This window comes from Vicia villosa, linkage group LG4 (assembly GCF_029867415.1).
Source record: "Vicia villosa cultivar HV-30 ecotype Madison, WI linkage group LG4, Vvil1.0, whole genome shotgun sequence".
Lineage (NCBI taxonomy): Eukaryota > Viridiplantae > Streptophyta > Magnoliopsida > Fabales > Fabaceae > Vicia > Vicia villosa.
The window spans coordinates 25,635,483-25,652,354 of NC_081183.1; the positions used below are offsets into that span (position 1 = coordinate 25,635,483).

General features: G+C 36.3%; 1 protein-coding gene across 1 annotated transcript; it reads right to left on the reverse strand.

Moving 5' to 3' along the window:
• Nucleotides 1–11,080: 11,080 nt before the first annotated feature.
• Nucleotides 11,081–12,254, reverse strand: LOC131596916 (uncharacterized). The gene is made up of 3 exons (XM_058869650.1): nucleotides 11,789–12,254; nucleotides 11,228–11,650; nucleotides 11,081–11,136 (listed from the first exon to the last, which is right to left on the reverse strand). Exons 1-3 carry the CDS (start codon nucleotides 12,252–12,254, stop codon nucleotides 11,081–11,083), a joined length of 945 nt encoding a protein of 314 aa, XP_058725633.1.
• Between the last annotated feature and the right edge of the window lie 4,618 nt (nucleotides 12,255–16,872).

Consider the following 16,872-nt stretch of genomic DNA (forward strand, 5'->3'; position numbering starts at 1 on the left):
TGATTGAATACTATGAAAGGTCAATGCCAAGTAAGTTGGACTTTGATCTCAAGGTAAGATGTTGATAACAACAAGACTTGGAAAAATATAAATGAGCATGAATTTGTTTCTATGCATGATGTTGAATTTTTTTCTGTGCATGATGAATGCTCAATGCAATGTAGTTATTTATGACAACTGGGATTGACTCTTTTGTGAGGCAAGATTGGAGCTTTGATTCCTCAACACGGAAATTCTACCAACTCTGCTTCGGAAGATGCTTGAATAAACTTCTTGTCACACTGATAACTGTATTAAACAAATGATCCTTTGAGAAGTACTGATAAACTATGCTTGAGGATTGCTGAAGAAGATTGCCCCTGATTGAATAATTGTTGCAAGTTAACTGATCATGGCTTCAATTGAACTATGTTAAGGATGAACTGATCACATATTCAATTCTTGAAATGAATGTTGGGAAGACTTGCCATAGTATACATCTTGAAGAGGATATTCTGATCAATAAATCTTGATTAAACCTATGAACGACAAGATCTTAAAGTAACGTGCCCCTGATAGGATCACTGACCAAGTTTCTCAACTGTTTGAACTTCCTAGAAGATGAGTGCTTACTTGCAAATAAAATGTTCATTCAAGAATGGTAATTTTAATGCAATGCTCAAAACATATTTTTGAAATCAAAGTCACTTTGTAAAGAAAATGGAATCACTGTTCAAAACATAAAGGTTAAAACAATCAACGTGAAAGATAAAGCAAAGATATGGTATCAACATAAATGATTGGTAAATCTCTTGGGAGTTAGCTTATGCAACCTTGTTGTAGTATGCTTTCAAAATAAACCTTGCTTCAATTAGGGCTTTTGAAGGTTGTAACGTGGTCAAGTTCACGGTTTAAAAAATAAAAGGTATAAGGCTCAAATTTTTTGTAACCCACCCCATCTTCGTGATGATCTTCATTCCTAAACCCAGTTAATTCAAAATATGCATTCAGGTACCAAAAGACTTTTGGAATTTTACCTGTTTTAATGATGATAGTTCACAAGCCAAGAAAACTTGGAGATGCCAGTCACTTCTTCCTTTTGATAGTCACAACATTTTGTGGTTCAAGAGTTTATTGACGTATCTCTTCTTTTTTCCTTCTTTTGATATCCCTAACTTTTGCCTGAACTGTTTATTTTGAACTTACAGTCAGCGGGATGCCTTAATTTTTGGCTAAGTCATTTTTTGATTTTGACTTAGCAGGCTTTTCTTTGATTTTCTTTTTTGATACTTTTTTTGAAAGATAGTGACTATCCTGCTTAATGATTATAATGACCCATCATTGGCTTTTGCTTGGCGTCTCCAACATTTCTTTGATGTATGCGGAGGAAAGCTTGTGATTAAAACACTTGTTGAAAGGTGTATTGAATGATTCTCTTAAAATAGAATGCACAACCAAATTCACTGGGAACTACCCTGCCCCGGGTTAAAATGTGGGTTATTTCGTATAGAAAAAAAAACACCAACCTCTAGGCTCAAAGGGGTTGACAAGGGATTAACTTCCTTATTTCTCCAGTGTTTGGGAATTGAAACAATGCCTGTACATCGTCAGCAAAGTTTTATTTGAAAGCATACAGTTCGACAACTTGGGTATTTCGTTGTCATCATCCTCCCTCCAATCTTTGCATAAAACACAAGTTTGATAGAGAAAGCAAAATAGTTTTTTTTTTTTGTAAAAGAAGCATAAACATAGACATAGTAGATGAAAATGAATTCAAACATACGATGCTCATTTCATTAAAATTAACATTCAGGAATAAAAAAAAAGTTTAAAAGCAAACAAATACCACTGAGGAAATGCAAACAGTAAGGAAACATGGCCTAGTGACTAATCAATGACGAGGATGAGCTGTCCTGTCTTGATACACTGGTTTTAGGGAGATAATTGTCTTTGACCCGTTTTCAGCCATTCTGATTCGGCAAAGGATTAGTGACAACATTGGGACCAACATTCTTAAAAGATAACAACTTTGATCTAACCAACTCTTGAACTCTGGCCTTCAAAGGGAAACATCTTTCTAAACCATGGCCCGCTGCCCCTTGATGGAAAGGACAATGAAGATCAGATCTGAAACCATCAGGGAGAGGGTTTCGAGGAGGAAGAATCAGCTTGACGGTAGACAGATAACTTTGAAGATGGAGACAGACAAGGATAAGTTTCATGGATAACCTGGATGTATGTATGCAAATGATGCAATTGTTGTTTATATTATTTTTTTTGAGTTTCAAAGAACTTAAGATATTAATTTGCAAACATTCAAGCATTGGATTAAAGCATTGATCAAGTTATCGTCAAAATCAATCATCCATTTTGGTGGATTAGAGTTTTCACCCCATCAACACCCAAGATCCATTGAGTTTGATGAAACTTACGATGTTTACAAAAAAAGACCTCTGAGTTCATTGGAAATCAAAGGAAAAGATTTTTATGAATGTATGAATGCATGAATGCCACATATACAGAAATGGTAACACAAACATGGTGCACATAAGGTAGGTTCCAAATTTCAACGTCACGAGCATGAGGTCAAAGAACCAAACATGGGATAGTACTAAGGGTTAATCACCTGCACAACATGTTCTACTGATACGTCAGAGTCCACATTCTTCTTTCGGATATTACCGGCTTGCACAACTGAACTTGTGAGCCAATAATATTCTCAAGAAAAACTCGTCTGAGTGTGGCTCTCCGCATGACAACTAATCCAAGTCTTCACCTGAATAGTTTCTGCGCCACAACCTAATAAGGCCAGGATGGGTTGGGGTTCTACGGCCAACTCAGCTTCTACAGTTCAATGAAAGCAATAATGTCTTCGCTACAAAACATGCTAAACATATATTACCAACAAGGAACCTCCACTGAGCGGAAGGATTCTCACGTACGCCTGTACATGACTATACCCTCACCTAATTCTTATGTGTACTTAATCCGGGTTAGGATTTGTCCATAATGTATCTCAAGTGACGGAACCACACATATATCCAGAATAGCAAAAAATAATAAAATAAACAAGTATAAGCAAATATTAAAGTGATCAAAAACTCTAAGGTAACCCCTCTTTTAAAAAGAAATTTTCAAATCCCCAGCAGAGTCGCCAGTTCTGTCACTCGGTTTTTTGAGGCGAACTGACTCCTTGCTCTCTTTTTTTTGATTTTTTTTAATTATTGCAAGAGTCGCCACCGACTTTTATTTTATCCAATTATATTAGGAAAGGCATAAAAGAACAGGAAAGACCTTTTGACAGATTTTGGGTTCGGGGGGTTGGTTATACAAAGGGAAGGTTTTAAGCACCCTTTGTATCCATGGTTATCCATGGGCTCTTAGTTTTGCTTAGATCACTTTTGCTCTTGTTTGATTTTTAAAATAAGCTCGGCAAGACATTAAGCCTTGTGCCTACATACCTCCTCGGTGCAATGGAGAAGTCAGAGCTAATGTAGTTCCGCTTAAAAGGGAAAACGGTTTAAAAAACGAATAAACACTTTATCATCGTCGGAGAGAAATACTCGGCCATTGATCTTGAGCATGAGAACAAATGAGTTCTTTGCATCGCTAATGAAAGAAGGGCTCCAACTCGGATAAAATCAACGAGTATGCCACTAGCTCTCTCACGCAGAAAAGATCTCATTATATCAATCAATTTCAAAATCGTGGGGTATCGCAACTCACTACAACAATTAATCGTGTCTTAACTTTTGCAGAAAAGCCACTAAGGGCAAAAGACATTTTTAAGAAAGGTTTTAAAAAGAGGTTTTACAAACATAAGAAGATTTTGGAAAAAAAAGGAAGAAGATTTTGAAAATATAAGAAGTGGAGGAGATGAAGAGGCTAACCTAGTGCATAAAATAAAAGTTTAAGGAGAGAATGATCTGACCAAAATAAGAAACCAACAGTTGACCGACGCATTACCACTTGGGGATCCAGATGAACTTATTATCTTTAGCACCACTTTGCATTAAGCACATTAAAAGTTTGATGAAAATCAGGCAGAGTAACGGCTGTTTTCGGGTAAAATCCTTATCTCAATGCCTTGGAATTAACCATCAAGGACTTTCAAGGAAATACCTGCATACGCAAACAGACAACAATCCAATGCCAGACAGAACAACCACAGAGTAATAACAGAATAAGGGTCCAGAGGCACTAAGTCCATAAGTCCGAATCTCCAAAATGCTAGGGATAGTAACCAGTAGTCCAAGAGAGAACCTTAAGCGTTTTTTTTTAGTTTTTTGTTGTTTATTAGTGTTTTAGCATAAAAGTAAAGTATGGTCCAAGTGGACAAAAAGAAAATAGCGGAAACATAAACATAGCGTCCAAATGGACAAAGAGAAAATAGCGGAATATAAACGTCCAAATGGACAAAGAGAAAATAGCGGAATATAAACGTCCAAATGGACAAAGAGAAAATAGCGGAAACATAAACATATGAATAATAAAATAAAGCATAAAGCGAGAAATAATAAAGAACAATATAATAAAGTGCAGAAATTAAAGTCAATTGTTAGATGTTAAAGATAACCATCTTGAAACTTGTCAAGTATGTTATCAAAGTTAGTAATAAAGATTGATGGTGAGTGAAGGATGTTCTCGGATTTAAATTCAATGGAATTTTATCAGAAGCTTGATAAAATCATAGCGACTACACGATAAAATTCCATAAGTCTTAAATCAACCGCATACAATTCTCTTCCATGTTTGATCTTTTTTATTCGGGGCACGAAATGTTGCGGTATGTTAAGCAGATCGCCAAGTGACTTATGTAGAAGTCACCCTACAACGAGGCCGATCAACAATCTTTGTGCTAATGCATGCTAGAAAACGATATGTAGATCGTTCTCCAAAAGCAATACCGCACGAAAAGAAAATAGGTAGCGGTCTCGTCTTCATCTAGAATCCAAAGGAATTCCAAAGATGTTGAAGATTTTCATCAACCAAAATAATAAAAGAAATAAAAGATGGAATCGCATTAAAGGTCCCTTCCATCTTTAAGTTCAATCACTTAATATTGCGGATTAGGATTTTCATCCCATCAACGCCCTAAGTCCATTGAATTTAAAGAGGAATTAGATCTCTAAATTTGTGATTCAAAGAAAAATAGAATGGAGTAGAAGAAGAGAGATCTATTGACAAAAGCATTAAAAGTAAAAAAAACATTAAAATGTTTTGTTGATATTTTTCATATAAAATAATAGCAAAACTAATATTAATATATTTTGTATATTTTTTTAATATCAAAATAATAATATAAAAAAAAACTAAAAGAAACAAAAGGAAACAAGTAAAATGGGCTACCAATTGAAGATGATGACCCAAAATAATTTGAAGACATTCAGGGGAGGGGTGTGTGGAGCGAGTATAGGTGCATGTCATAGCAATTCATTGGGCTTCGAACAAGTGTAGGCCCAAATTCAATATTAAGACCAAAACAAACCCTAAGATGTAATGAGACCATCCGCCTCTTTCTTTTCACGTACAAGGAACTAAAGCCTTTGTTCCTCTGTTTCAATTTTCGGTCCTCTCTCTGCTTCTCTTTTTCATCAGTTCTGCAAACACACAAACAACAAACAATAAACAGAGATTAATCAGTTTTAATTTTCAGATCTTCTCCTTCGTTTTTGATTCTCGCCCATGTTGTTGCTGACGGTGACGTCGAACGTTGATGCGAGTCGTTTGAAGAAGGTTGCGTTATTGTTGATGTGCTATGATTCGGTGCAAGCGTGAGTTGCTGATATAAGTCAAATCCGATGCAGTGAGTTGAAGATGATGTGGATCGCGTCTGAAATTGTTGTTGAAGATCAGTAGGTTTCGAACTTGCGAAGGATGTTGAACTTTGAAGGTGCGATTGCGAGTTGTTGTTACGAAGAATCGGTTTGTTGCAGTGACGTTATGGAGCCGTCGGAATCGCGGTGATGTGATGATGTTCGGTTTCACCGAGTCAGATCGGTTGTTGACATTGCGTGTCAGTTGAGTCCGAAAACAGTTTTCATGAAGTATGAAGATGTTGTTGTTTGAAGGTGTGTTGAAGGAGGCTCAAAGAAGGTGAATATAGTTGTGTATGGTGTGTTTGATTTGGTGTGATGATGATGGAATTTGGTGATTTCTTGAAGGTGAGTTCGATGTTACGGTTTATTGCTGCAGATGTTGTTTGGATTTTGCAGGTTGATGGAATTTTGTGAATTTGAAGAATTGGTTTAGTGAAACTTTGGAGGAAGTATGTGTTAATTTGCTGGTTTTATGGATTGTTGGAGTTTCTGAGTTGGAAGCAGAGGTTTGGTTTTGATACGAATTGGAGGTTAGTTTAGAAGGGAAGTTTATTGCATATTAATGGAGGTTGATAAGCTGTGATTTGAAGGCAAGAAGGTTGCAGGTGGAAATTAGCTTTGGAGGAGAGTTTGAGATCATTTTTGGCAGCGTTTCACTACATTTTTTCTCCTCCCTTTTTTCAGTGTGATTGAAGCTGTATTTATAGGTGAGATGAGAGTGAGGGCATTAGAGGAATTGTGAGGATAAAAGGATAAGAATTGTTAGAGGATGCTGATTTTGTGAGATCATGAGAATATTCGTGGGAAGCACAAAATCCGTGAAGAATGATGAGCTGGAGATAGTGAGCAAAAACGTGACTCAGAAACTCTGCAAAATATTTTTCTTCCCTGTTTTTTTTTCTTCTGTAGACCGTAATGAATTTTGTATGGTGGGTCCCCATTTTCTTCTTCTTGATTTCACCTCCTGGACCACACAAAATGGGCTCATCTTGGCTTGGACCTTAAAACAAATGATAATGGGCTTTCAACCAAATTGAACTAAAATGGACCCCCTTGCTTTATTTGCACCACCTACTAAAACATAAAGCAAACAATAATAGAAAAACTTGATTATAATTTTAATAAGAAATCAATCTAAAACAAGATTTAATCTCCATTAAAAATTACAAATCAAAGATGGTTAGTACAAAATGAACATAAAATCGCACAAGATGCATAAATGAAAGTAAACATGCATATATTTTTTTTTTGATGATTTTAAGATGAAATGCAAATGGATACATAGAATGCGGGTCAAAAATTGGGGTGCAACAGATGCCCCTATTTAAGTTTCTTCTATCCGGAGATGTGAAGATTGTAAATCTTCGTTTCGACGTGATTGAAGAGACTTGAATATATATAAAAACACAATTTTTGAACCTGAGATGCAATGTAATGCCTATGATTATGAATGCATATGATTTCCACGAGATGGAAACAGGACACCACAGGGGAGAAGTAAACAGACTCCATTGGGGAAAAGGTATAAGTCATCCAGGAATAGAATCGGACTTCACAAAAGAAAGAAACAGTCGACAGAAGCTTTCTGGAATAAAACGTGAAAGGAACTCTGGACAGGAAATCAATAGAGACGTTCAGAAAGAAAAATCTCTGGAACCCACATCAGAAATAATTCAAGAGTAAAACATGAATGAATTTGGAAAGGAATATAAATTGACATAGGCATTCAAGAGTAAAACATGATTGAACATCATCACAGGCAATCAAGACTAAAACATGATTGAATAGTATCAAAAGCAATCAAGAGTAAACCATGATTGGATAACATCATAAGCAATCAAGACTAAAACATGATTGAATAGTATCAAAAGCAATCAAGAGTAAACCATGATTGGATAACATCATAGGCAATCAAGACTAAAACATGATTGAATAGTATCAAAAGCAATCAAGAGTAAACCATGATTGGATAACATCAAAGGTCATCAAGAGTAAAACATGATTGAGACACCCACCGAGAGTAAAGCACGATCAAACAACATCGAGAGTAAAACATGATTGAATATAAATAAAGATCAATCAAGAGTAAAGCGTGATTGAATACTATGAAAGGTCAATGCCAAGTAAGTTGGACTTTGATCTCAAGGTAAGATGTTGATAACAACAAGACTTGGAAAAATATAAATGAGCATGAATTTGTTTCTATGCATGATGTTGAATTTTTTTCTGTGCATGATGAATGCTCAATGCAATGTAGTTATTTATGACAACTGGGATTGACTCTTTTGTGAGGCAAGATTGGAGCTTTGATTCCTCAACACGGAAATTCTACCAACTCTGCTTCGGAAGATGCTTGAATAAACTTCTTGTCACACTGATAACTGTATTAAACAAATGATCCTTTGAGAAGTACTGATAAACTATGCTTGAGGATTGCTGAAGAAGATTGCCCCTGATTGAATAATTGTTGCAAGTTAACTGATCATGGCTTCAATTGAACTATGTTAAGGATGAACTGATCACATATTCAATTCTTGAAATGAATGTTGGGAAGACTTGCCATAGTATACATCTTGAAGAGGATATTCTGATCAATAAATCTTGATTAAACCTATGAACGACAAGATCTTAAAGTAACGTGCCCCTGATAGGATCACTGACCAAGTTTCTCAACTGTTTGAACTTCCTAGAAGATGAGTGCTTACTTGCAAATAAAATGTTCATTCAAGAATGGTAATTTTAATGCAATGCTCAAAACATATTTTTGAAATCAAAGTCACTTTGTAAAGAAAATGGAATCACTGTTCAAAACATAAAGGTTAAAACAATCAACGTGAAAGATAAAGCAAAGATATGGTATCAACATCAATGATTGGTAAATCTCTTGGGAGTTAGCTTATGCAACCTTGTTGTAGTATGCTTTCAAAATAAACCTTGCTTCAATTAGGGCTTTTGAAGGTTGTAACGTGGTCAAGTTCACGGTTTAAAAAATAAAAGGTATAAGGCTCAAATTTTTTGTAACCCACCCCATCTTCGTGATGATCTTCATTCCTAAACCCAGTTAATTCAAAATATGCATTCAGGTACCAAAAGACTTTTGGAATTTTACCTGTTTTAATGATGATAGTTCACAAGCCAAGAAAACTTGGAGATGCCAGTCACTTCTTCCTTTTGATAGTCACAACATTTTGTGGTTCAAGAGTTTATTGACGTATCTCTTCTTTTTTCCTTCTTTTGATATCCCTAACTTTTGCCTGAACTGTTTATTTTGAACTTACAGTCAGCGGGATGCCTTAATTTTTGGCTAAGTCATTTTTTGATTTTGACTTAGCAGGCTTTTCTTTGATTTTCTTTTTTGATACTTTTTTTGAAAGATAGTGACTATCCTGCTTAATGATTATAATGACCCATCATTGGCTTTTGCTTGGCGTCTCCAACATTTCTTTGATGTATGCGGAGGAAAGCTTGTGATTAAAACACTTGTTGAAAGGTGTATTGAATGATTCTCTTAAAATAGAATGCACAACCAAATTCACTGGGAACTACCCTGCCCCGGGTTAAAATGTGGGTTATTTCGTATAGAAAAAAAAACACCAACCTCTAGGCTCAAAGGGGTTGACAAGGGATTAACTTCCTTATTTCTCCAGTGTTTGGGAATTGAAACAATGCCTGTACATCGTCAGCAAAGTTTTATTTGAAAGCATACAGTTCGACAACTTGGGTATTTCGTTGTCATCATCCTCCCTCCAATCTTTGCATAAAACACAAGTTTGATAGAGAAAGCAAAATAGTTTTTTTTTTTTGTAAAAGAAGCATAAACATAGACATAGTAGATGAAAATGAATTCAAACATACGATGCTCATTTCATTAAAATTAACATTCAGGAATAAAAAAAAAAGTTTAAAAGCAAACAAATACCACTGAGGAAATGCAAACAGTAAGGAAACATGGCCTAGTGACTAATCAATGACGAGGATGAGCTGTCCTGTCTTGATACACTGGTTTTAGGGAGATAATTGTCTTTGACCCGTTTTCAGCCATTCTGATTCGGCAAAGGATTAGTGACAACATTGGGACCAACATTCTTAAAAGATAACAACTTTGATCTAACCAACTCTTGAACTCTGGCCTTCAAAGGGAAACATCTTTCTAAACCATGGCCCGCTGCCCCTTGATGGAAAGGACAATGAAGATCAGATCTGAAACCATCAGGGAGAGGGTTTCGAGGAGGAAGAATCAGCTTGACGGTAGACAGATAACTTTGAAGATGGAGACAGACAAGGATAAGTTTCATGGATAACCTGGATGTATGTATGCAAATGATGCAATTGTTGTTTATATTATTTTTTTTGAGTTTCAAAGAACTTAAGATATTAATTTGCAAACATTCAAGCATTGGATTAAAGCATTGATCAAGTTATCGTCAAAATCAATCATCCATTTTGGTGGATTAGAGTTTTCACCCCATCAACACCCAAGATCCATTGAGTTTGATGAAACTTACGATGTTTACAAAAAAAGACCTCTGAGTTCATTGGAAATCAAAGGAAAAGATTTTTATGAATGTATGAATGCATGAATGCCACATATACAGAAATGGTAACACAAACATGGTGCACATAAGGTAGGTTCCAAATTTCAACGTCACGAGCATGAGGTCAAAGAACCAAACATGGGATAGTACTAAGGGTTAATCACCTGCACAACATGTTCTACTGATACGTCAGAGTCCACATTCTTCTTTCGGATACATAGAATGCGGGTCAAAAATTGGGGTGCAACAGGAACTCCATCTCCAAAAACTTTCTTTAAAATGCCGCTTTATAACTCAACAAACCTAACCAAATAGCCATTTCCTTCCAAACCTCATCCCCCTTACGGAAAAATAAAAAGAATGGATCGAAGACTCACCGATATCATCAAAAAAAATGCAACAAAGATTATAAGAAGAATGAAGAATACCTCGAAGAGCTAACAAATCTTTTGTGGGAATCCTATTAATGAAGCATCTCCATCCGAAAGCTTTAACTTTTAAAGGGACTTCGACCTTCCAAACTAAAGCTAAAACAGAATCAAAACGATTGGGCGGACCATACTTCAAATACTCATTGCATATGGAAGCATAGTATGAAGACACATAGTAACAATTCTGCCCCGACGGTCTCTAAGAGATGTTGTCCATGACGCATTCTGCTACAGCACCACCCACCGCTGTTGCAGCAGGCTCTATAGTGCTGCGAGTAAACCGGCTTCCAAAACGGGCAGAATCAGAATACCAAAATCATTCCAACACCACACCCATTCGATCTAACCTCCCATGCCGGCAATGGATACGTCCTGTAAAAAATAAATAGCAAACAGTCAAGGAAAATGATTCTTAATAATTCCCTCATCCAACCATTGAGAGTGCCAAAAAGAAATATAAAACCCGTCGCCGACATGGAAAATGAAATTCTTCGCAAAAATTCTTCCAGAAGCCTCTTCTCCAAAGAAATGATATCCGACCACCAAACCGATTTATAACTATATTTGTCTAACTTCCCTCCTTCAATCGCAACCTGTAACATGATGTCCCTGTAACGCGCTTTCAAAATACAATACCCTAAAAAGTTTGAAGCTTCCAAAATTCTCCATCTCCACTTGAGAAGTAGAGCCGTATTAAAATCTTCCAATTTACTTAATCCGAGACCTCCTTTGTCCACCGGAAGACAAACGTCGTTCCAACTCATCCAATGAATTATCCTTTTCTCCTCCACACTACCCCAAAGAAAATTACTTTGAATTTTGTTGATCTCCCGAATTATCTTCTTAGGAGCCTTATAAAAAGATAGAGTAAAAATAGGTAAACTACCTAAAACCGAATTTAAGAGAGTGATTCTTCCCCCAAAACTAAGCCACCTCCCTTTCCAAGAACACAATCTCTTCCTAATACCTTCCACTAACAGTCTCCAAGAATGAATTCTTCTAGGATTAAAACAAATTCAAATACCAAGGAAAGAAAACTCATTCGACTCCGTCCTACAACAAAGAAAAGCTGTAGCCACTTCCAAGAAATGAGAATTAATATTAATTCCAACAAGCTTACTCTTATTGAAATTAATACCGAGCCCTGAAACAAGTTCAAAGCCTCTCAAAACCGATTTGATTGCCCAAAGATGCTTCCAACTTTTGTTCCCCACCAATAAAGTGTCATCCGCAAATTGAAGGACATCTGCAAAACATTTACCTTTCATGTAACATCCGACGAAATCACCACTTTCCACCGCTTTATTCACCAAAAATTTTAATCCTTCTGCCACTATAACAACGAGGAAAGGAGAAAGAGAATCTCCTTGCCGTAACCCCCTTTCCACCATAAACTCTTTAGTTGGACTACTGTTAACAAGAACCAATATTTTGCTAGAAAAAATCAACGCCTCCATCCACTTCATCCACCACACCTCTCCAAAACCCATCTTCTTCATCATAAATTTAAGAAAGTTCCAATTCACTTTACCGTACCCCTTTTCAAAGGCCACCACCTTGAAGAAAAGACATTATGTTCTCTCCCTAGAAGCATAATCCACCAAGTCATTAGCTACTAGACCCCCATCAAGCATTTGACGACCCGAAACAAAAGCATTCTGGATTTGAGAGATGATAGATGACAACACCCTTTTAATCCTTCTGGCCAACATTTTAGATATAATTTTATAAATACAATCCACTAAGCAAATAGGCCTATAATCGTCCAATCCTAGCGGATTAGAGGACTTAGGAATCAAAGTAATAAGAGAAGAGGTTATAGCCTTGGAAAAAACAACTCCCAAATGTAAATCCTTAAAACAAAAAACGAAATCCTCTTTTAAGAAAAACCAACATTTCTTCACAAAGAGAAGAGAAACACCCTCGGAACCCGGACTTTTCGAACCTTCACAATTCCATACCGCTTCCCTAATCTCCTCCTCAGAAAAAGGTAATTCAAGGGAAAGACTATCCTCCAAACTCAAAGATTTGAAAAAAACACCTTCCATAATCGGTCTACTAATACAATTCTCCACAAACTTCCCTTAAATATGATTCCTCACCTCTTCCTTAACCTCCTTCACCTTATTAATTATATTGTTACTCGTAACAATAGAACAAATATGGTTCCTCTTCCTTCTCTCTTTTATCACTCTATGAAAATATTTACTATTTGAGTCCCCCATCATTTAGCCACTTTAACATGGATTTCTGAATGAACATATTTTCCTTGATTTTAAGATTCAACCAAAATTTATTACTTCCCTTTCTTTTAATAGTTTGCACCTCCTCACTCAAAATGTCAAGATCACCCGCCTCGTTCAACTCTCTAACTCCTTCATCTGCTTCCAAATCATATTTGCCAAACACCGTTTTATTCCACCATTTGAGCCTTTCCTTAATTAAACAAAATTTATCCTTCAACACAAAGTCACCTCTACCATTCATCACTTCCGCCTTCCACTCAAACTCAACAAAATACAAGACATCTTTGTTGTTAAACCATTCATTATTGAACTTGAAAGATTTGGGACCCCAATCCTCTTTATCCACCACTAACCACACTAGACAATGATTTGAAACATTTCTCTGACCAATAAACTGATCAATAACTCCCCAAGAAGTAACAATACTATCAATAACAAGAAAGCAATCTATCGTACTCTTAGATTTCCCATCTCTACTATACTCGAAAAAGAATGCCCAACTCTCTCGCTCCTCTTCTTAACCGCATTGAAATCTCCCCCAATGATCCAATCACCATCCCTATATCTTTGTTTCAAATCCAACAACATTTTCCACAAGGAATGCTTCAAAGAAAGCGTACATGCTGAGTACACATTAACAAAATAGTACAAACAATTGTTCCAACAGACTTTGATACCCAAGTAACCGGTACCACGAAAGATGAAAACTACCGAAATGGAGCTGACTTTCCACGAAACCAATAAGCCACCCGACATACCTTTTTCCTCTAAAAAAGAATAATCAATTTCCTCCATCCCCTGAAAACTCCTAGCCACCACATCAGATAACTCCTCCAGTTTTGTTTCGTGAATAAAAAACAGACCCTCCTTCCCCTTTTGAATTATGCTACTAATTCTCTTTCTCTTGACTCTACTTCCCCCTCCCCTAATAATCAACGATCCAACTATCATTTCAAATCTTTAAAATTCACCTTCCCACCTACCTTACTCTTCTTCTCATTATTCTCCATCTCCTTAATTCTCTTTTGAAAATTTCTCCCTGAATCCACCATAACCACCCCTAAATTTGTGATCGCCTTCCATTATTTCTCTCCTGAATTGAGACCAAAATTCCCTAAAATTCTTTGATTACATCTAAGAATATCTGATTCGGTAGAATGCTCACCGTAACAAGCAACTTACGAGCTAATTCGCTGTTCATAATGGGTCACAAAATTCGAAATAACCACTACTTTCTGAAATGGACCAGCCGCAATACTAGGATCAGCCGAGAAAGGCCTCAGTTCAGAACCGATTGCATAATTCGATATAGGTACTATATTCTGTACCAAACCAAAAACAATCCCATGATCAACCTTACTCCTTTTAAACTTCAGATTCTTCTTCTTTCTAGACCTTGAGAACATGTGATTTAATGGCCCGACCACTTCTAAAGATATTTTGAACAATATTCTCTTGCGTCTACTCTTATAATTAGCAACCTGGCCTGTCTCTACATCAACAGTGACAGAACCATCCGGAACAAAACCACTAACAGCAGGAACAATAGTATTAACAACAGGCTCATTAACAGCACCCGCAGAAGCCAAAACAGAATCACAAACTATAGTTTCTACAAAAATGAACTCAGAATGAATACTAATATGACTGCTACCAATGTCTTGAACCAAACCTTTAGCCTCCTTCGCTATCAATATGGCATCATCAAAGACACCATTTACCTCTGCCTCTTTAGATACATAACAAGATACATCACCTCCACAACCAACATCACCATAATCAACTAACCATTTCCCCTTTTGACTAACCTCCTCCCCTTACATTCCCCTATTAGAACCACCCCTTAAGGATGCAAAACTGTTGCTTCCTGAATCTTCCATCCCATCTGCATAATCATTAGAATCCGCTCATCCTGCTTCAGAATTTGATGAAGAAGAACATTGCCCCTTAGCACTGCCCTGATTTTTAACAAACTTCAAAGGACCATACGAGTCTTCTAGTATAACCATTCCAAACTCATCACCATCTATAACCATAATCATATGTTCTTTCAAGACAAAATCCAAAGGAACTCTCACCATTTTCTATATCCATATTGCTGCCATCCACGATGGATTCATCAACACATACGAACGAGCCAATGGAGTTAGCGATCTTCTCAAAAAATTCAATGCACCAAGCATGGCAAGGAATACCATGAAATCGAATCCAATCTAACTTAACAGAATCAACATCACTAGCCCTCCAAGGTCTAATCGAGCGAAACCACTATTTCTACCAAGAACTCCCATCACTAATCAAATCTTGAATCATGCCTTCCTCCATTTCCTCCAATAAACAAAGATTCGCACCAATCAGAAAACTTTGACAAGTGGATATTAAAAGACTCACCTGGAAAAAGCACTTCACCAACAGAAGCTTCTTCCACCGTATTCTGACTTCTGGATTAGAGTTTAAAAATAAGGTGAAATCAACCTATTGACCAACAATCTTCTTCCCTTCCGATACAATATCCGCGAAGGATTTGGCTCCCACCAAACTTCTCTTCACTTCCGTCTCAGAGCCCATTCTGATAACTTTCGGACCCTTGTTGTGACCTAACTTCCGCCACGATCTTCCCCCAATCTCTGTTTTGTGCTTCCTGTTAGAAACCAAATGGTACATATATTTGTTCATAACTTTTGTGGTATTATACAACTCTTGTCCTAAGTTTTTACTTAATTGTTCATATTACTTATGTAAATAAATAAAATCGAGTTTTGATGGCAAATAATATGTTTCTTAACTTTTCTTTGTATTTTATAGGTTCTTATAGTTATGGCAAGAGTGGAATGCATTTTGGTAAAGCAAATGGATTGGAAGAGGCTTGAGAACAAAATCAAGAATTCAAAAATCAGCAAGTTCGCTTAACGAACCTCTAGCGCGCTTCCACGAACTAAATCTAGTAACTTCTTAAATTTTGAAGCTTGCTTAGCGAAACCATCTCGCTAAGCGAGGTCTGAGTTGGAATCAAATATTCTGTAATTTCGCTTAGCCAACCAATCTCGCTAAGCGAGATCACTTTTGAGGCACTTATGAAAATAGGCACTTGGAGATATTTTGTGTCTTGATCTTATCTTTCCACCAACAACTTTTCACAACACAAGTCTAGGGCAAGAAAGAGGAAGAGAGAAAAAGAAGTTCAAGGAAAAATATTTAAGATTTACCATCATCTTTTCTTCATCTTTTGAGTTTTGATGTTTGTAAATCTTTTGTGGTTACTCGTTGTTGAAGCTTCCAGGGCTATGGAGATCTAAACCTCTTTTATGTCAAGAATAAAGGTAGTTAACTTGTAGAGTATGTATTTCTTTTGATCTTTTGTTGTATGAACTTGCTTGATGATTAATATATGGTGAATATCTTGTTATTCATGTTCTATTTGTTGTTTTGAATCACTATTGAGAGATATGTTTCAAATCTTGACCTAAAAGATATTCATATATTAATAAACAAACTATAGAGATAGATTTGTAAGTTGATAACCACATGTATCAAGCTTTAAAGATTATTATGTTAATTTTGGCATGAGAGATCATCTATGGTTAATATGATAATATTCACGATATTGCTTTAGAGATAAACGGTATGAGGAGGATACGTGGTTATATTAATCATTAAAAAGTTCATACGCATGATTAATCGAGTATATATGAAACAAGTTAACGAAAACTAATCTTGACACGTTTTCTCAAATCTTTTAAAACCCTATTTGAACATCTTTGTTTACTTTTCATGCAAGCTACACTTTATGTCACCAAACCCTTTCACAGTCTTTCTCTCAGAACATATAGCACTGTAGAACGGAGGTAATATCGCACCAATC

Coding starts and splice junctions, on each gene's coding strand:
- LOC131596916 (XM_058869650.1), bottom strand. CDS start 12,254: ATGGGTTTTGGAGAGGTGTGGTGGATGAAGTGGATGGAGGCGTTGATT. Junction 11,651..11,788: donor GAATGAGTTTTCTTTCCTTG/GTATTTGAATTT, acceptor ATTCGGTTTTAG/GTAGTTTACCTATTTTTACT. Junction 11,137..11,227: donor ATTTTCCATGTCGGCGACGG/GTTTTATATTTC, acceptor TATTTTTTACAG/GACGTATCCATTGCCGGCAT.